The sequence below is a fragment of the Trachurus trachurus genome (assembly GCF_905171665.1).
Source record: "Trachurus trachurus genome assembly, chromosome: 5".
Lineage (NCBI taxonomy): Eukaryota > Metazoa > Chordata > Actinopteri > Carangiformes > Carangidae > Trachurus > Trachurus trachurus.
This window is the reverse complement of record NC_139896.1, coordinates 26,172,752-26,192,191: the sequence shown is the minus strand read 5'-3', so window position 1 is coordinate 26,192,191 and position 19,440 is coordinate 26,172,752. Positions and strand designations below refer to the sequence as shown.

At 38.2% G+C, this 19,440-nt stretch overlaps 1 protein-coding gene across 13 annotated transcripts in view; it reads left to right on the top strand.

Annotated features, from left to right (window-relative positions):
- igfn1.1 (immunoglobulin like and fibronectin type III domain containing 1, tandem duplicate 1) overlaps positions 1 to 19,440 on the top strand; it is a 34,155-nt gene that overhangs the window by 11,655 nt on the left and 3,060 nt on the right. For 2 of the 13 annotated variants that reach the window (XM_083972557.1, XM_083972562.1), the window contains 19 exons: positions 132 to 274; positions 393 to 492; positions 606 to 653; positions 1,896 to 1,929; positions 2,090 to 2,276; positions 2,411 to 2,524; positions 2,614 to 2,782; positions 3,020 to 3,292; positions 3,463 to 4,131; positions 4,581 to 4,685; positions 6,872 to 6,979; positions 10,530 to 10,637; positions 14,409 to 14,516; positions 17,531 to 17,655; positions 17,818 to 17,959; positions 18,102 to 18,395; positions 18,504 to 18,800; positions 18,954 to 19,133; positions 19,248 to 19,376. In XM_083972557.1, the coding sequence (XP_083828683.1) occupies positions 132 to 274; positions 393 to 492; positions 606 to 653; positions 1,896 to 1,929; positions 2,090 to 2,276; positions 2,411 to 2,524; positions 2,614 to 2,782; positions 3,020 to 3,292; positions 3,463 to 4,131; positions 4,581 to 4,685; positions 6,872 to 6,979; positions 10,530 to 10,637; positions 14,409 to 14,516; positions 17,531 to 17,655; positions 17,818 to 17,959; positions 18,102 to 18,395; positions 18,504 to 18,800; positions 18,954 to 19,133; positions 19,248 to 19,376 (3,333 nt within the window). The remainder of the gene's footprint in view (positions 1 to 131; positions 275 to 392; positions 493 to 605; positions 654 to 1,895; positions 1,930 to 2,089; positions 2,277 to 2,410; positions 2,525 to 2,613; positions 2,783 to 3,019; positions 3,293 to 3,462; positions 4,132 to 4,580; positions 4,686 to 6,871; positions 6,980 to 10,529; positions 10,638 to 14,408; positions 14,517 to 17,530; positions 17,656 to 17,817; positions 17,960 to 18,101; positions 18,396 to 18,503; positions 18,801 to 18,953; positions 19,134 to 19,247; positions 19,377 to 19,440) is intronic. The other 11 variants (XM_083972563.1, XM_083972564.1, XM_083972565.1 and 8 more) reach the window with 11 other exon arrangements.

Here is a 19,440-nt window from a genome sequence, read left to right as displayed (position 1 = left end):
ATTTGATTGTCAAGTTAGTGGGCCTGGTATGAAAACATGCCATGTATCCGCAACACAGCAATTCCTACTAAAAGCACAGCAATGACTTACAGTATCTGTCATAATGAAATCCTTATTTGGTCCCCTTCCAGGTAAATTGGCCGTCTTTAAAGCCATTGTCGTGGGAGATCCCACACCTGCTGTGACATGGAGCAGAGCAAACGGAGAGATAGTATATCACCCAGACGTGTGCCAACAAAATTACGATGAGGCCTCCCACGAACACACCATTGCGGTAAGCTTTACATGTGTGGCACTTGCAGTATGAGCTATACATGAAGACCATTTAAAACACATGCTGCTGTGAGTGCTGTAATACATATGCCATTAACTCTATGTTTGCATTTCAATAGTTTCCAAAGGTTACCCCAGAGGACGCTGACACCTACAAGTGTTATGCAACAAATGAACATGGAAGGGCTGTTTGCACAGTTGTCTTGAATGTTATTGCTGGTAGGATTCTTATTATTTTCGGTATCAGATAATTGATAATTTATTTATTATTTATCCTCCAGAGAATATGCAATCAACAAGTAATGCAATCTGAAGTTATTGTTTGTTTACAGTTGGATTTTCCAAAGAAAAGGAATTGCAAAAGTCACAAGCAGGAGAAGGTGAGAGTTCAAATAAATTCAGAGTTTTATCTTATCCTATCATTTTCTAGCAGGACAAGTTGTGTTAGTTTGACTCTTGGGTCAAGGTAGATCATTTCAATTATGACAAAATAATGCACTGCCCCTACCCCTGTCACACTCAAAGAGTGCATATACTGTAGCCCATATACCAGTTTCAGAATCAGTATCACATTTTTACAAACGTGACACAACCAGTTGTGCTCCAACATGAATAGAGGTCGATTGTTTTGATCAAAGGTATCAATGCTACAACATTAGCACATATATTTTCATAACATGACATTTTATTCATTAATGGAATTTATTGGGATAAATCTGCCTGTCACAAAGTGCATCTGTCACATCAGTGCGGTGCCGCTGACACATTAATGACTCTCTTAGAAATTGACTGAAAATGGAGAACATCAGTGATCAAGTTGTCACTTGTGTCAGCTGTGTCAGGTCTGACAGGAGTGAAGGAGACAGCTCACCGTGATGTTTGATCCGTCAGTTCCTGTGGCTGGGGGTACTGTTGCTTAGCGAGCTAAGCTCTAAGTGTTACACTACATTAAGTGAAGCTTCACTACACTGAATTTCCCCCCAGAGAAATATAGCAAGCTAAGCTATCAAACATGGCAAAAGTACTTCAGCCAATACTCCTTATTTGCACTCATCAGCCCAAGTACAGTTATATGATGTCAAAGTGATTTTATAGGTTGACATACATGTCCATGTACTGTATTGTGGTAGCCTCACACATTGGTCCTTTGTTTTATTTCAGAGCGGAACGACCCATTAAAAGGTCATCGGAAATGTATTTTTGTGTGGATATGATAACTCTGCTATACTAGATCAAAAAAAGCTTTGCTACTGAAAAGCTATTTAACTCAGAAAAACTGTGAAATTACGTTAATGTGACTGATAAATTGACACTAGAGACGCCACAACATGATCTGCCGATTCTGCCTAACAGTGCTTTTTCTGGTCCAAATTAACCTAACAGGCATGAAAGACACCTTTATAACAATTTATCTCTAAAAAGACTTGCATAATTGTCCTTTGACAATAACGATAATATGACCAGTCTTGTCTATTAAGTTTAAAAATGTATTTTGTCAAAAGGAAATAGGAAATTGAACAAAGCATGAAATAAAAGAAACTCCCATACACCGTTAAAGATTAAATTGTCATTGATGATTCATGATGTAACACAGTGATGGACTGTTTTTTATGGTTTTTCAGACATCACAGACATCAGAAAACAGCTTAAGAAACGGTGAGTGAAATGATGTGAACTCAGCTGCTTGTCTATTCAAATACATGGTTACACTGCGTTTCTCAGTCATCACTGCTCATATTTTTCTTTCATATGACAAGATGAGAGCAATTGCTCCCAAAGGACTTTGGTGAAATTAGTGAAATCTCTCACTCTGCAGAAACCCTGACGGTACACGTGAGCACGGCAAGGTGATGGACAATGAGGAGAAGGTCTGGGAAATCCTGCTTAGTGCGGACAAGAAAGATTATGAGAAGATCTGTGCTGAGTACGGTATCAAAGACTTCCGAGGCATGTTGAAGAAACTTAATGAAATGAAGAGAGAAAGAGAGGAGGAGTTAGCAGAGGTATGCTGCATCTGATGGAGGACTGCTTTAACATCTCCATAACACTTTTTATTCTTTCATTTCATTTGTGCTTGAACTCTACAGTCTTGAATCTCTTCCCTTAATCATTTTTCGTGTTGTGATTTCTTCTATAGTTTGTGTCCCATATCAGTAAACTGAAACCTATTGAGGTCACAGCTGAAGACTTTGCGACAATTGAGTTGGACATGGACCTCAAGGATCCTAACAGCAAAATCTTTGTGTACAAGGTAAGTTACTAAGTGCTTACTTCAGTCTTGTTTTTCTTTCACTACCTCTGGATGCATAAGGATGGAAACATGTCCATACGTTTCTGCAGGATGGTATCATGGTCGCATTCGCCAAAGAAGAAGGCGAGGGGTTGAAGCATAGTTTGAAACGAATTGGAAAGAAATTTGTATTCACGATTAATAAACTGGGTAAAGATGATGCTGGACTCTACTCAGTGGATGTTGAAGGTGTCAATGTATTTTCCAGTGATTTCAAAGGTAAGTAACTGCTTCAGTGGACAAGCTTAAATGGTATTTAACTAAATGTAGTTATTTTCAGTTGTGACTGATCTGTTATACTCCAATCCAAAACATTTCATTTTATATTAGAGGTAGCAAAGGAAATATAGAAGATAACCCTGAACAGGCCAGGCAGTTTAGTAAATGTATAGGACAGATGAAAGGAATTAAACCTTTTGTGTCTGCTTCTTTCTGCGCCTTTTTGAAATTCTGCAGTACCTGAAGTTGACTTTGCAGTCAAAATACGAGAGGTCAAGGCAGAAGAACGAGAGGACGCCATCTTTCAATGTGTCCTGAGTGCCCCCATGAATGAGATCAAATGGTTTGGCAAAAACGCCCTGCTCACAAATGGTGAAAAACATGAAATCATTGTGTCTGAAGATAAGCTCATTCACAAGCTGATTGTGCGGGACTGTATGCCTTTGGATGCTGGTATCTATGCGGCCGTGGCAGGAATCAAATCCTGCAATGCTTGGCTTGTAGTAGAAGGTGAGAAATTTATTCTCTTTCGACTTTTTCTAATCTTTGGGGATTCTCATTATACGACACAAATGCCAGTAGCATGCATAAATATGGAACATCTTGCAGATAGTTTCCCTGACAGCAAATAATTGTTTAATTCAGCTAAAAATTTAAATGCATTTAACATTATCTTTTAGCCAACAAAGATCCTGCCAGCAAGGGCAAGAAGGCAGCTCGCAAAACTACTGTGGCTGGAGGCGGCGACGATGAAGATCTGATGAGAATAGCTAAGGAGCAGCAGGAAAAATATGAGAAAGAAATGCTAGAAAAAATGGAAAGGGCCAAGAAGTCTCAAGAGGAAAAAGATGCTGCAGATGCAGCTGCAGAAGCAGAGGCATTAGCAGCTAGAAAGGAAGCAGCCAAGGCCAAAGCCAGGGCCAAGGCAGAGGCTAAGGCAAGGGCAAAGAGGGCAGCATCTGGGAAAAGTATGAAGTCTGGGGCAGCTGGTGGCGCAGATGGAGCTGCCGGCGCTGCTGGAGCTGGTGGTGCTGGTGGTGCTGGAGGAGCTGGAGGAGCTGGAGGAGCTGGAGGAGCTGGAGGAGCTGGAGGAGCTGGGGGTGCGGGTGGAGTAGGAGGTGTAGATGGAGCTGGAGGAGAAGGAGGGGCAGGAGCTGGTGGGGCTGCAGGAGCAGAAGGAGCAGGAGTTGGAGGTGGGGCTGGAGGAGAATTTGGAGATGAGGACTTTGACTCCTTAGAATTTTCTGATGACGACTTGGAAGGAGAGGGTGAAGGAGGAGAGGGAGAAGGAGGTAAAGGAAAACGCAGACGTGCGAGAGATGGTCCCCTCGTTCCAGATACAGTTATAGGTAAGAAACTCATTCACATTTTAATGTATCTTCTTCTTCTGAATGCTTAGCAGGATGTAACCAAATGTATGACATATCTACAGAGAAATCTGTTCCAAAATATCATTGTTGTTATTAATGTCTTTGTGTTTTGATATTAATGTCCCTTATTTCTTTTGTCCGCATTTTACAGTTCTTTTGATGTTTAGACTTCTTCTTCCTGTTGTTTGTCTTTTCTGTGAACTTTCAGGTTGATTATGAAATTCTCTTAATCGTTACTTTAAAGATTTAAAGATATTTGATGATATCTTTAAATCAACAGGCCAATATCAATATATTTTGAAGAAAGAACCTCTTAGATTCAAGTAACCTTTAGGTCTGCATAATATGAGAGAAAGTGATTAGACTTGTCAAAATGTCATGTGTGGCATTCTGTAAATAGCTGCTATTGTATTTATTATTATTAATAGGAGATAGTAATGACGAGGAAACCACAAATCAACAAGGTGGAAAATCTGCGAAAAAAGGAAAACGTTCCAAAAAGAAACTTGCGGAGGTTGAAGGAGCTGTTGTTGGTAAGAGATATCGAAGGCTGCATGTTGTAGGCGACTTATCGAATACTAAAGTCATTTAGGAATGAAAATGACTTTAACATCGCAACAGCAGGAAAATCTAAACATGGCAAGAATTTTGGAATTGCCTTCATTTATGCATAAATTTGTCCTAAAATATGGTCAGATCTTCATAGCAGTTATCGGCAAACACAATCTAGTTCAACTCATAATGTAACATGTTCTTTGCTGTTCAAAAGAAGCCAATGTAAATGAAGAGTTCCAAACTGACTCCTTACTAGGAATCGTTGATTTGAAAAAAATGCAAGGGTCACTGAGACTATTCATAAGTCCACATTTAGACAAAGTGTTAATAGATAATTTAGGTCTGTGACCACTCTCCCTAGAGGTGGGTGTCCATCTAAGATGATAGATGTCAGTGGCACAGAGCAGAATGATCATTTACATAACCAAGACAGTCAGATCAATAGCCAAGTTCATCTAGGTCTCTTACAGAACAATATCAGTAGAAGCTAGGTGACACAACAATACAGGTACTGAAACACCAGACTTTGTTGCGATCAAAGAGTGACAGAAAATCCTGTTGGAGTGGCCAAGTCGAAGTCCATTGTGCAGGTCCAATCAGCAGCTACAGGACAAACTGCTTGATTTTATTAGTGCTGAACAAGGTTCACCCATATATTAAATCTAAGGGTTCACTTACTTTTACCACCAGCACTGTTAATATTATAATGGCTTCAATAGACACAAAAGTTATTATTGTTAGCTCAAAGACACTGTTTGTCTCCATCTTTTAATGAAGATCAGATCACATTTTTTGACCAATCAATGCAGGAGAACCAGGTCATTCCAAAGGGGTGATGTACTTTTCTTGCCACTGTAGATCAAGCTGCATTAACAATACATGTATATAACCTTGACTAAATTAAACCACAGACACTTTACAAAAACCATGACTGTTCCATGTTGCCCATCACTCAAATAAGTAAAAGCTCCATGTAGCCCATTGAAAACAATTCCTGAAAAGTCTTGTCAAGCCTCAGCAACCAAACCGGCCTTATCCAGATGTGTAAGATCGTAGTACCGGTTTAGAGATATCTACAGTATTCATCAATTCTTGAAAAGCCATGCAGTTCTACAGACTATGAGATTAAAAGTATCCCATTCTGTTGGTTTTCAGTCCAAAAACAAATGAAAACCCTGGGCTTAAAGTATTAAGTCTTTCATCACCTGTCAGATTAACATAAACATTAATTAAACCACAAATGTACATGTCCACATCTCTTCGTGTTTGTCTTTGTGCCTCTTATGAGAAACAGAAACTAACATGTAGCATAGCCTGTATGCTATGCTAAATTCTGTATTCTCTTCTTTTAATTAGAAATGTAGACATATGTCTGCATTTGTGTTTTGTGTGTGATACATGTGTCTTCTTCATGTTGCCAAGTATCTTGCTTTGTTCATGTCGAAGTTTGTTGTGTCAGGAACAAAGATGGAAAAGTGATTTACCAACAGACAAATTCAAAGTCTCCATGATAACATTTGATCATGTGAAAAACTGACATACAGTAACACAATAGTCTAAACTTCTACAATGGCTCTATAAAAGAATTGTGTGAATTAAATGGTATATCAACTTTTCCACCACCCTCTTTAAGTTAATGTTCTTCTTTCTGTCGTTGTTGTTACTGTTACCTTGCTCTGTGTTGATGCTTTAATTGTTATGCTTACTGTTTTCATTAATGTTATTTGTGAGACATAATCAAGAGCGAACAAAACACTAGATGGATGATAATTACGGTGATATTGTAATTACCATCGCTTGTGTTTTGATATTAATCTCCTCTTTTTTTCTTCTGCCTAATTATTACAATTCTCTTGATGTATATTTCTGTTTCTTGCTGTTGTTTTGTCTTTTCTGTGAACTTTAAGATTCATTGTAAAACTCTCTTCTTCTTTCGTTGATATCTTAAATAATATCCTCAAATCAACAAAATAACAATTTTGCATAAAGTTTAAAAAAGAAAAGAAAAAAAAACTGCTGAGCAAACAAGCCCATATTGTACATTTATGTTAGATCATTTCATTCATCTTTATGTCTGCGTTAATATGACAGTAAATGATTAGACTTGTCATAATGTCATGTGTGGCATTCTGTAAATAGCTACTGTATTTATTACTACTAATAGGAGATAGTAATGATGAGGAAACCGCAAATCAAGGTGATGGTGAAAAGACTGGGAAAAAAGGAAAACGTTCCAAAAAGAAACTTGTGGAGGTTGAAGAACCTGTTGTTGGTAAGAGATGTTGGAGACTGCATGTTGTAGTCGACTTCTTGAATACTAAAGTCATTTTAAAAAGAAAATGACTTTGTCACAATTTCACAATTGTGGGAAACCTAACCTAGATGCAGCTGCATTAACATTAAATGTACTGTATAACACTGACTAAACGAAGTCACTGACCCTTCACAAAGCTTTACACTGCTCCACTTTGCTGACCACATGATTAACTAAAAGCTCCGTGTGGCCCAGGTGGATTTCAAAACATATTTCAGGGTTTTTCCTGACTGAAAATTAGGGTGAGGTGGTACTAAGCCGGCACACCAGGGGAGGGCAAGAGGAGTGATCAGGGCGCCACCGGACACATTCCTTCTGCAAGGAGAAAACCCAGCACGTTTTTGTTCCTCTTCTTTGGAAGTCCTGGATGTCTGATGCACGGATTGCGATACAGCACCACATTACCGTAGTTGCAAAGAGCTACAGTTTGCCCTTCAAGTTCAATGCTTGTGAGGAAACGACATCGTCAATGAAGACAAGATCTAAAAATTTTTGGGAAGCGCAGGCGATATGAAATTTGATGGACGGCCACCTCACAATTTGCTATGCAGGAAAAACCCTGTATTCTATCAAATTCTCAGCAACCATATTTGCTGTAGTTACTTATCAATTCTTGAAAAGTCTTGCAGAAACAACAATCGCAAACCCTGGGCTATAAGTATCAACTTATTCATCATCCGTTAAATGAACTAAACCATTAATAATTCATATACTCTGATATCACATGTCTACATCTTCATGTGTTTGTCTTTTGTGCCTCTTGTGAGAAACAGAAACTAGTGTAGCCTGCTATGCTATGCTAAATTCTGTCTTCTCCTTCTTTCATGCTTTACGTAGACAGACAAAGACATTTGTCTGCATGTGTGTCTTGTGTGTGATCTGTCTGCTGCTTGCAGACATGTGTGTCTTCATGTTGTAAAATACATGTTCCATTCATGTATAGGTTTGTTGTGAGAGGATACAAAGATGGAAAAAGTGACATATGAATTAAAATTAAAAACATAAAAGATTCCTATTCAGAAGAGATTTTGAGATTTGTTATTCTTGAACTAAATTGTTTTAGAATTATTCATATGGCTTCATTTTATTGAATTCTACTAAATGAAAAATGAAGACTACTGTATGAGGACTTTGTCACTAGTGTTATTACTACTTTACAAAGTATCCATAAAATAATTCATCAGTGTGACAAGTGATAGTACTAGCAAGATAGTCTTACCTGCACAAAGAAAAACAATCAACAGACCACTTACAGTAAGTTAATCGAGCCACTTCACAATGGCACCATTGTGTCATATATCACCTTTTCCACCGCCCTATTCTTCCTGCACTGAAGTTAATGTTTTGTTCTTTTCTGTTGCTGCTGATATTGTTTCTATGCGATGACACTTAAATTACTGTTTCTTGCTGTTGTTTTGTCTTTTCTGTTAACTTTAGGATTCGTTGTAAAACTCTCTTCTTCTTTCACTGATATCTTAATATCCTCAAATCAACGAAATAACAATATTGCGTAAAGTTTAAAAAGAAAAGAAAAGAATAACTATGCTGAGAGCAAGCAGCTGAGCAAACAAGCCCATTTATGTTAGATCACTTCATTCATCTTTAGGTTTGCGTTAATGATTAGACTTGTCATAATGTCATGTGTGGCATTCTGTAAATAGCTACTGTATTTATTACTACTAATAGGAGATAGTAATGATGAGGAAACCGCAAATCAAGGTGATGGTGAAAAGACTGGGAAAAAAGGAAAACGTTCCAAAAAGAAACTTGTGGAGGTTGAAGAACCTGCTGTTGGTAAGAGATGTTGGAGACTGCATGTTGTAGTCGACTTATTGAATACTAAAGTCATTTTAAAAAGAAAATGACTTGTCACAATTTCACAATTGTGGGAAATGTTTCCTAACTTAGATGCAGCCTCATTAACATTAAATTTACTGTATAACACTGACTAAACAAAGTCACTGACCCTTCACAAAGCTTTACACTGCTCAACTTTGCTGACCACATGATTAACTAAAAGCTCCATGTGGCCCAGGTGGATTTCAAAACATATTTCAGGGTTTTTCCTGACTGAAAATTAGGGTGAGGTGGTACTAAGCCGGCACATCAGGGGAGGGCAAGAGGAGAAATCAGGGCGCCACCGGACACATTCCTTCCGCAAGGAGAAAACCCAGCACGTTTTTGTTCCTCTTCTTTGGAAGTCCTGGATGTCTGATGCACGGATTGCGATACAGCGCCACATTGCCATAGTTGCAAAGAGCTACAGTTTGCCCTTCAAGTTCAATGCTTGTTAGGAAACGACATCTTCAATGAAGACAAGATCTAAAAATTTGTTGGGAAGCGCAGGCGATATGAAATTTGATGGACGGCCACCTCACAATTTTTTATGCAGGAAAAACCCTGTATTCTATCAAATTCTCAGCGACCATATTTGCTGTAGTTACTTATCAATTCTTGAAAAGTCTTGCAGAAACAACGATCGCAAACCCTGGGCTTTAAGTATCAACTTATTCATCAACCGTTAAATGAACTAAGCCAATAATAATTCATATACTTGGATATCACATGTCTACATCTTCATGTGTTTGTCTTTTGTGCCTCTTGTGAGAAACAGAAACTAGTGTAGCCTGCTATGCTATGCTAAATTCTGTCTTCTCCTTCTTTCATGCTTTACGTAGACAGACAAAGACATTTGTCTGCATTTGTGTCTTGTGTGTGATCTGTCTGCTGTTTGCAGACATGTGTGTCTTCATGTTGTAAAATACATGTTCCATTCATGTATAGGTTTGTTGTGAGAGGATACAAAGATGGAAAAAGCGACATATGAATTAAAATCAAAATCATAAAAGATGGCTGTTCAGAAGAGGTTTTGAGATTTGTTATTCTTGAACTAAATTGTTTTAGAATTATTCATATGGCTTCATTTTATTGAATTCTACTAAATGAAGACTACTGTATGAGGACTTTGTCACTAGTGTTATTACTACTTTACAAAGTATCCATAAAATAATTCAACAGTGTGACAAGTGATATGTACTAGCAAAACAGTTTTACCTGCACAAAGAAAAACAATAGACCACTTACAGTAAGTTAATCGGACCAGTCTTCACAATGGCACCATTGTGTCATATATCACCTTTTCCACGGCCCTATTCTTCCTCCACTGAAGTTAATGTTTTGTTCTTTTCTGTTGATATCTTTTCTATGCGATGACACTTAAATTACTGTTTCTTGCTGTTGTTTTGTCTTTTCTGTTAACTTTAGGACAACACTCTTTTCTTCTTTCATTGATATCTTAATATCCTCAAATCCACAAAATAACAATATTGCGTAAAGTTTAAAAAGAAAAGAAAAGAATGCTGAGAGCAAGCAGCTGAGCAAACAAGCACATTTATGTTACAGTAGATCACTTGTATGTCTGCGTTAATATGACAGTAAATGATTAGACTTGTCATAATGTCATGTGTGGCATTCTGTAAATAGCTACTGTATTTATTACTACTAATAGGAGATAGTAATGATGAGGAAACCACAAATCAAGGTGATGGTGAAAAGACTGGGAAAAAAGGAAAACGTTCCAAAAAGAAACTTGTGGAGGTTGAAGAACCTGTTGTTGGTAAGAGATGTTGGAGACTGCATGTTGTAGTCGACTTCTTGAATACTAAAGTCATTTTAAAAAGAAAATGACTTGTCACAATTTCACAATTGTGGGAAATGTTTCCTAACTTAGTGCAGCCTCATTAACATTAAATTTACTGTATAACACTGACTAAACGAAGTCACTGACCCTTCACAAAGCTTTACACTGCTCCACTTTGCTGACCACATGATTAACTAAAAGCTCCGTGTGGCCCCGGGTGGATTTCAAAACATATTTCAGGGTTTTTCCTGACTGAAAATTAGGGTGAGGTGGTACTAAGCCGGCACACCAGGGGAGGGCAAGAGGAGAAATCAGGGCGCCACCGGACACATTCCTTCTGCAAGGAGAAAACCCAGCACGTTTTTGTTCCTCTTCTTTGGAAGTCCTGGATGTCTGATGCACGGATTGCGATACAGCGCCACATTGCCATAGTTGCAAAGAGCTACAGTTTGCCCTTCAAGTTCAATGCTTGTGAGGAAACGACATCTTCAATGAAGACAAGATCTAAAATTTTGTTGGGAAGCGCAGGCGATATGAAATTTGATGGACGGCCACCTCACAATTTTCTATGCAGGAAAAACCCTGTATTCTATCAAATTCTCAGCGACCATATTTGCTGTAGTTACTTATCAATTCTTGAAAGGTCTTGCAGAAACAACAATCGCAAACCCTGGGCTATAAGTATCAACTTATTCATCATCCCTTAAATGAACTAAGCCATCAATAATTCATATACTTGGATATCACATGTCTACATCTTCATGTGTTTGTCTTTTGTGCCTCTTGTGAGAAACAGAAACTAGTGTAGCCTGCTATGCTATGCTAAATTCTGTCTTCTTCTTCTTTCATGCTTTACGTAGACAGACAAAGACATTTGTCTGCATTTGTGTCTTGTGTGTGATCTGTCTGCTGTTTGCAGACATGTGTGTCTTCATGTTGTAAAATACATGTTCCATTCATGTATAGGTTTGTTGTGAGAGGATACAAAGATGGAAAAAGTGACATATAAATTAAAATCAAAATCCTAAAAGATGGCTGTTCAGAAAAGATTTTGAGATTTGTTATTCTTGAACTAAATTGTTTTAGAATTATTCATATGGCTTCATTTTATTGAATTCTACTAAATGAAAAATGAAGACTACTGTATGAGGACTTTGTCACTAGTGTTATTACTACTTTACAACGTATCCATAAAATAATTCATCAGTATGACAAGTGATAGTACTAGCAAGATAGTCTTACCTGCACAAAGAAAAACAATCAACAGCCCACTTAAGTTAATCGGACCAGTCTTCACAATGGCACCATTGAGTCATATATCACCTTTTCCACCGCCCTATTCTTCCTGCACTGAAGTTAATGTTTTGTTCTTTATGTTGCTGCTGATATTTTTTCTATGCGATGACACTTAAATTACTGTTTCTTGCTGTTGTTTTGTCTTTTCTGTTAACTTTAGGATTCGTTGTAAAACTCTCTTCTTCTTTCACTGATATCTTAATATCCTCAAATCAACAAAATAACAATATTGCATAAAGTTTAAAAAGAAAAGAAAAGAATAACTATGCTGAGAGCAAGCAGCTGAGCAAACAAGCCCATTTATGTTAGATCACTTTACTCATCTTTATGTCTGCGTTAATATGACAGTAAATGATTAGACTTGTCATAATGTCATGTGTGGCATTCTGTAAATAGCTACTGTATTTATTACTACTAATAGGAGATAGTAATGATGAGGAAACCGCAAATCAAGGTGATGGTGAAAAGACTGGGAAAAAAGGAAAACGTTCCAAAAAGAAACTTGTGGAGGTTGAAGAACCTGTTGTTGGTAAGAGATGTTGGAGACTGCATGTTGTAGTCGACTTATTGAATACTAAAGTCATTTTAAAAAGAAAATGACTTGTCACAATTTCACAATTGTGGGAAATGTTTCCTAACTTAGATGCAGCCTCATTAACATTAAATGTACTGTATAACACTGACTAAACAAAGTCACTGACCCTTCACAAAGCTTTACACTGCTCAACTTTGCTGACCACATGATTAACTAAAAGCTCCATGTGGCCCAGGTGGATTTCAAAACATATTTCAGGGTTTTTCCTGACTGAAAATTAGGGTGAGGTGGTACTAAGCCGGCACACCAGGGGAGGGCAAGAGGAGAAATCAGGGCGCCACCGGACACATTCCTTCTGCAAGGAGTAAACCCAGCACGTTTTTGTTCCTCTTCTTTGGAAGTCCTGGATGTCTGATGCACGGATTGCGATACAGCGCCACATTGCCATAGTTGCAAAGAGCTACAGTTTGCCCTTCAAGTTCAATGCTTGTGAGGAAACGACATCTTCAATGAAGACAAGATCTAAAAATTTGTTGGGAAGCGCAGGTGATATGAAATTTGATGGACGGCCACCTCACAATTTTCTATGCAGGAAAAACCCTGTATTCTATCAAATTCTCAGCGACCATATTTGCTGTAGTTAGGACATGTTACTTATCAATTCTTGAAAAGTCTTGCAGAAACAACAATCGCAAACCCTGGGCTTTAAGTATCAACTTATTCATCATCCGTTAAATGAACTAAGCCATTAATAATTCATATACTTGGATATCACATGTCTACATCTTTATGTGTTTGTCTTTTGTGCCTCTTGTGAGAAACAGAAACTAGTGTAGCCTGCTATGCTATGCTAAATTCTGTCTTCTCCTCCTTTCATGCTTTACGTAGACAGACAAAGACATTTGTCTGCATGTGTGTCTTGTGTGTGATCTGTCTGCTGTTTGCAGACATGTGTGTCTTCATGTTGTAAAATACATGTTCCATTCATGTATAGGTTTGTTGTGAGAGGATACAAAGATGGAAAAAGTGACATATGAATTAAAATTAAAAACATAAAAGACGCCTGTTCAGAAGAGATTTTGAGATTTGTTATTCTTGAACTGAATTGTTTTAGAATTAATCATATGGCTGGGGCGCCGAGTGTCGCAGTGGGTTGAGCAGGCGCCCCATACTGTATGTAGAGTCTACAGTCCTCACTGCAGTCGGCCCCGGTTTGAATCCCGCATTGCGTGGCCCTTTAATGCAAGTCATTCCCCCTCTCTCGTCCTCCCCATTTCCTGTCTCTATACTATCCAATAAAAAAGGCAAAAAATAATAATTAATCACATGGCTTCATTTTACTAAATGAAAAATGAAGACTACTGTATGAGGACTTTGTCAATAGTGTTATTACTACTTTACAACGTATCCATAAAATAATTAATCAGTATGACAAGTGATATGTACTAGCAAGATAGTCTTACCTGCACAAAGAAAAACAATCAACAGACCACTTAAGTTAATCGGACCACTTCACAATGGCACCATTGAGTCATATATCACCTTTTCCAACGCCCTATTCTTCCTGCACTGAAGTTAATTTGTTCTTTATGTTGCTGCTGATATTGTTTCGATACGATGACACTTAAATTACCGTTTCTTCCTGTTGTTTTGTCTTTTCTGTTAACTTTAAAATTCATTGTAAAACTCTCTTCTTCTTTCATTGATATCTTAATATCCTCAAATAAACAAAATAACAATATTGCATAAAGTTTAAAAAGAAAAGAATAACTATGCTGAGAGCAAGCAGCTGAGCAAACAAGCCCATTTATGTTAGATCACTTCATTCATCTTTAGGTTTGCGTTAATGATTAGACTCGTCATAATGTCATGTGTGGCATTCTGTAAATAGCTACTGTATTTATTACTACTAATAGGAGATAGTAATGATGAGGAAACCACAAATCAAGGTGATGGTGAAAAGACTGGGAAAAAAGGAAAACGTTCCAAAAAGAAACTTGTGGAGGTTGAAGAACCTGTTGTTGGTAAGAGATGTTGGAGACTGCATGTTGTAGTCGACTTATTGAATACTAAAGTCATTTTAAAAAGAAAATGACTTGTCACAATTTCACAATTGTGGGAAATGTTTCCTAACTTAGATGCAGCCTCATTAACATTAAATGTACTGTATAACACTGACTAAACAAAGTCACTGACCCTTCACAAAGCTTTACACTGCTCCACTTTGCTGACCACATGATTAACTAAAAGCTCCGTGTGGCCCAGGTGGATTTCAAAACATATTTCAGGGTTTTTCCTGACTGAAAATTAGGGTGAGGTGGTACTAAGCCGGCACACCAGGGGAGGGCAAGAGGAGAAATCAGGGCGCCACCGGACACATTCCTTCTGCAAGGAGAAAACCCAGCACGTTTTTGTTCCTCTTCTTTGGAAGTCCTGGATGTCTGATGCACGGATTGCGATACAGCGCCACATTGCCATAGTTGCAAAGAGCTACAGTTTGCCCTTCAAGTTCAATGCTTGTGAGGAAACGACATCTTCAATGAAGACAAGATGTAAAATTTTGTTGGGAAGCGCAGGCGATATTAAATTTGATGGACGGCCACCTCACAATTTTCTATGCAGGAAAAACCCTGTATTCTATCAAATTCTCAGCGACCATATTTGCTGTAGTTACTTATCAATTCTTGAAAAGTCTTGCAGAAACAACAATCACAAACCCTGGGCTTTAAGTATCAACTTATTCATCATCCGTTAAATGAACTAAGCCATCAATAATTCATATACTCGGACATCACATGTCTACATCTTCATGTGTTTGTCTTTTGTGCCTCTTGTGAGAAACAGAAACTAGTGTAGCCTGCTATGCTATGCTAAATTCTGTCTTCTCCTCCTTTCATGCTTTATGTAGACAGACGAAGGCATTTGTCTGCATTTGTGTCTTGTGTGTGATCTGTCTGCTGTTTGCAGACATGTGTGTCTTCATGTTGTAAAATACATGTTCCATTCATGTATAGGTTTGTTGTGAGAGGATACAAAGATGGAAAAAGTGACATATAAATTAAAATCAAAATCATAAAAGATGGCTGTTCAGAAGAGATTTTGAGATTTGTTATTCTTGAACTAAATTGTTTTAGAATTATTCATATGGCTTCATTTTATTGAAATCTACTAAAAGAAAAATGAAGACTACTGTATGAGGACTTTGTCATTAGTGTTATTACTACTTTACTTCACAAATAATTCATCAGTGTGACAAGTGTATGAAATAGTCTTACCTGCACACAGAAAAACAACAGACCACTTACTGTAAGTTAATCGAGCCACTTCACAATGGCACCATTGAGTCATATATCACCTTTTCCACCACCCTATTCTTCCTGCACTGAAGTTAATGTTTTGTTCTTTTCGGGTTGCTGCTGATATTGTTTCCATGGGATGACACTTAAATTGTTGTTGTTACTGTTTTCATTAATGTTATTTGTAAGGCATATCCAACAACAAATGAGAAACATTGGATTGACGGTAATTACGATGATATCCCCTAAAACTGAAAAGCAAAAAACAGAGAAGCGAGTGGTGCCGGTGGTGATAATGGCACGGGGCCGGCAGCAGCCAGTGATGAATCTGCTGAAAATGGTGAGGGTGCAGACGGTGGTGAGCCATCTGCAGCTGGCAAGCGTTCAGGCCGTGCACGTCAACGCCCGTTGATCGAGGAGAGAGTTAGTGGTAAGATTACAGGTGCTGCATTGTAAATGCTGCATGGGAAGCACTGTCACTGAACAAAGTCATTTGATGAGCAGATGACTTTTTCAGTGGTTTGAGGGTTAACAGATAAAAGTGTGTGATCACTGAGCAGAATGCTACATTTGATCTCTAATTGGTTAAATGGCCTCTTAGAATGATCAGACAGTTCAGCAAGAGTGGTTTTTAACCTTGAGAGTGCTGCTAATCAAATCTGTTGCACTAATGTTTTTTTGCTATCACACTGTATGATTTTTTTTTCAGCTGTCATAACAGTGAAATTAAACAAAACCTACTGTAGTCTTGTGTTTTGCAGAGAACCGAAGAGAAACATTTAAGTAATTTGTTCCTATGACCTACAGGTTTGATATCAACAGGAAATTGCTCTTAATTTGAATTCAACTCTGTTTCTTATGTATGTTTGCAGACTATGTGTGTGTGAATATTGTCTGTGCTCTGTGTGCATTTGTGTTAACAATCTTGCTTGCCTTTTTTAATTGTTAATTGAGGATGAGTCGGTGCATTGAGGTTAATTATTTAAATGAGCAGAACCTTGTTCTTGACACAGCAACTGTAATACTTGTGTATTGACACACTCTTACATTATTTGAAGATGAAGACACTCTGAGCTGATTCTGGAGGATGACCATGCTCTAAAGCAGGTTCTTCACAGTGAAGACTGACCTCACATTAAAAACAGACAAAATCCACTGACAGAGGAGAACTGGTCAGTGGATGCCGCAATCTAGAAGAGTAACTAAATGAACAGATGCAAGTGAACACCTCTGTGATGATTTTCTTATAAGCTGTGCCAAGATTTCAACTCTACAAACTCTGAGGTTGAAGAAGGGCACTCCAAAACAAGACAATCAAGCTACACAATAACCAAGAAGACTTCTTCATCAACTTTAAAACACATGCAAAGTGCACTCTTCTTTCATCCCTTACAAAGTTGGATCATGCAGTCTCTTCAAATATATTATATGACATAAAATCTGCATTTAAACTATGTATTTTATAGGTTAATAATAAAATACATATCACCAAAAATGCAGAGACTTGATACAAAGTTGTTTAAAAAGTGAGGTAAGTGTGTACACACTTGGATTACAAGTGTGTAGACCATGCATTCATCCATGCATAAATGCATGACTTCCATGTAATTGTAGATCCACAATTACAAAATCTTGAAATTGAAACAACAACAACAACAACAACAACAACAACTTGTATACACATGTATAGTGCAGCTGTAATTCTTGAGCGTTCACTAACTTGCCGGTTGGTAAATCCTCAGACCCAGGAGTTCACTTTCATGCTGCGCTTTCTGACTGCAAAGCCATTGTTGGGGAAGCAGCAGAGATTGAGTGTAAAGTAAGCAGAGAAGACTGCCAGGGAATCTGGTACAAAGATGGAGAGGAGGTAAGCCTGGGGTCTATACAGTCATTGTCTAGCAATTGTTTGGATGTTATGCAATAATATGACCCAAAAAGTAAAAGTTCATAAAATTCATAAAAGTCAGAGGTTCAAATGAGACTTGATATTTGTTGTGTTTTTTTTTTTTTTTGCTTTTGTTTTTTCCAGATTAAACCCGAAGATGGTATAACCATTACAAAAGACGGAACTTTCCACCGGCTGAAAATCCACAAAGTCACAGAGGAATCTTCTGGAACATATAAATTTGAAGCGGATGGACGGAAAACAGAGGCCCAGATTTTTGTTGAAGGTAAAAACCTCTTCCTCACAAAACGTATAGTCCCTTGCATACGGTACTTCATATAACTCCAATGATTATTCAACGCTTAATTACAGTAGATGTATGTTTGTCATTGCTTAAAATATCTCTCTGTTTTTACCAACCATTTTAGATCCACCCAGATTTGATACTGAGGAACTGGAGAAATTTAAAACTCCAATCACAGTGAAAAAAGGACAGAAAGCTGCCTTCAAATTACCTTATATTGGACGGGAACCTATAAAAGTTCAATGGTACCTTGACGGTGAGGAGCTTTCAGATGAGTCAAATATCAAGATTGAGACCTTGGATGGGTACAGCCGTCTGCTCCTCACCAAGCTGCAGCGTAAAGACAGTGGTGAAATCAAGATGAAACTCAAAAATGAGTTTGGCACGATTGAGGCCTTTAGCCAGCTTGTGGTTCTGGGTATGTACAGTATATGACAAATTCAGTGGAAACAATTCTACACTATTTTTGTAGTATAAAGTATTCAGTAAAGATGAACATTTTGTATGCTATTTTGTTTTTTGACAGATAAACCTACTCCGCCCATGGGACCCCTGGATATTGTTGAGGCCTCCTCCACCACAATTGACTTCAAATGGAGACCCCCAAAAGACAATGGTGGCTGCGACATACAAAACTACATCCTCGAACGACAACAAGTTGGCCGTAACACCTGGAAGAAGATGGGTCCAATTGGTCAAGAGGCCAAATACAAGGACACTGATGTAGACCACGGCAGAAGGTACTGCTATCGCATCAGAGTGGAGACCGAAATGGGCACCAGTGAGCTCATGGAAACGGAGGACGTTCAAGCCGGAACAAAGGGTAAACTCAGACTGAACTGATTCATCTAACACCACAATTATTTTCTCATTGAGTTATTCAGCTGGTTTCTTCAGCACTTGCACTTGCATGAGACACTTACTGAATCTTTGAGAGTTGGGAATGATCATAGATGCCAATCCTCCCCACACATAGCATATCCTGGACCTCCATCTGCACCAAAAATTGTGAGTGCCTTCAAGGACTGCATCAACCTTGCCTGGACTCCCCCTGCCAACACTGGGGGAACCAATATTCTAGGATATAACATTGAGAAACGCAAGAAGGGCAGCAACCTGTGGGGACAAGTCAACCCACATGAAGAGATGATCAAAGGTTACTCTCCTACGTATACCTTATCACTGCTTGATCATAATATGACAGTTTACATGGCCAATATGTTGTTGTGTGTAAGTGCTATATACAGTGTACTGTGTGTTTCCCACACAGGGAAGGGATATGCAGCCAAAGATGTGGTTGAAGGCATGGAGTATGAATTCCGTGTGAGTGCAATCAACAACTCTGGAGCGGGTGAATTTAGTACACCATCTGAATTTGTGTTTGCCAGAGACCCTAAAAGTAGGTGGACATTTAAAAATATTCTGAGAGCCATTATTTCATCATACTGATGCTTCACATACAA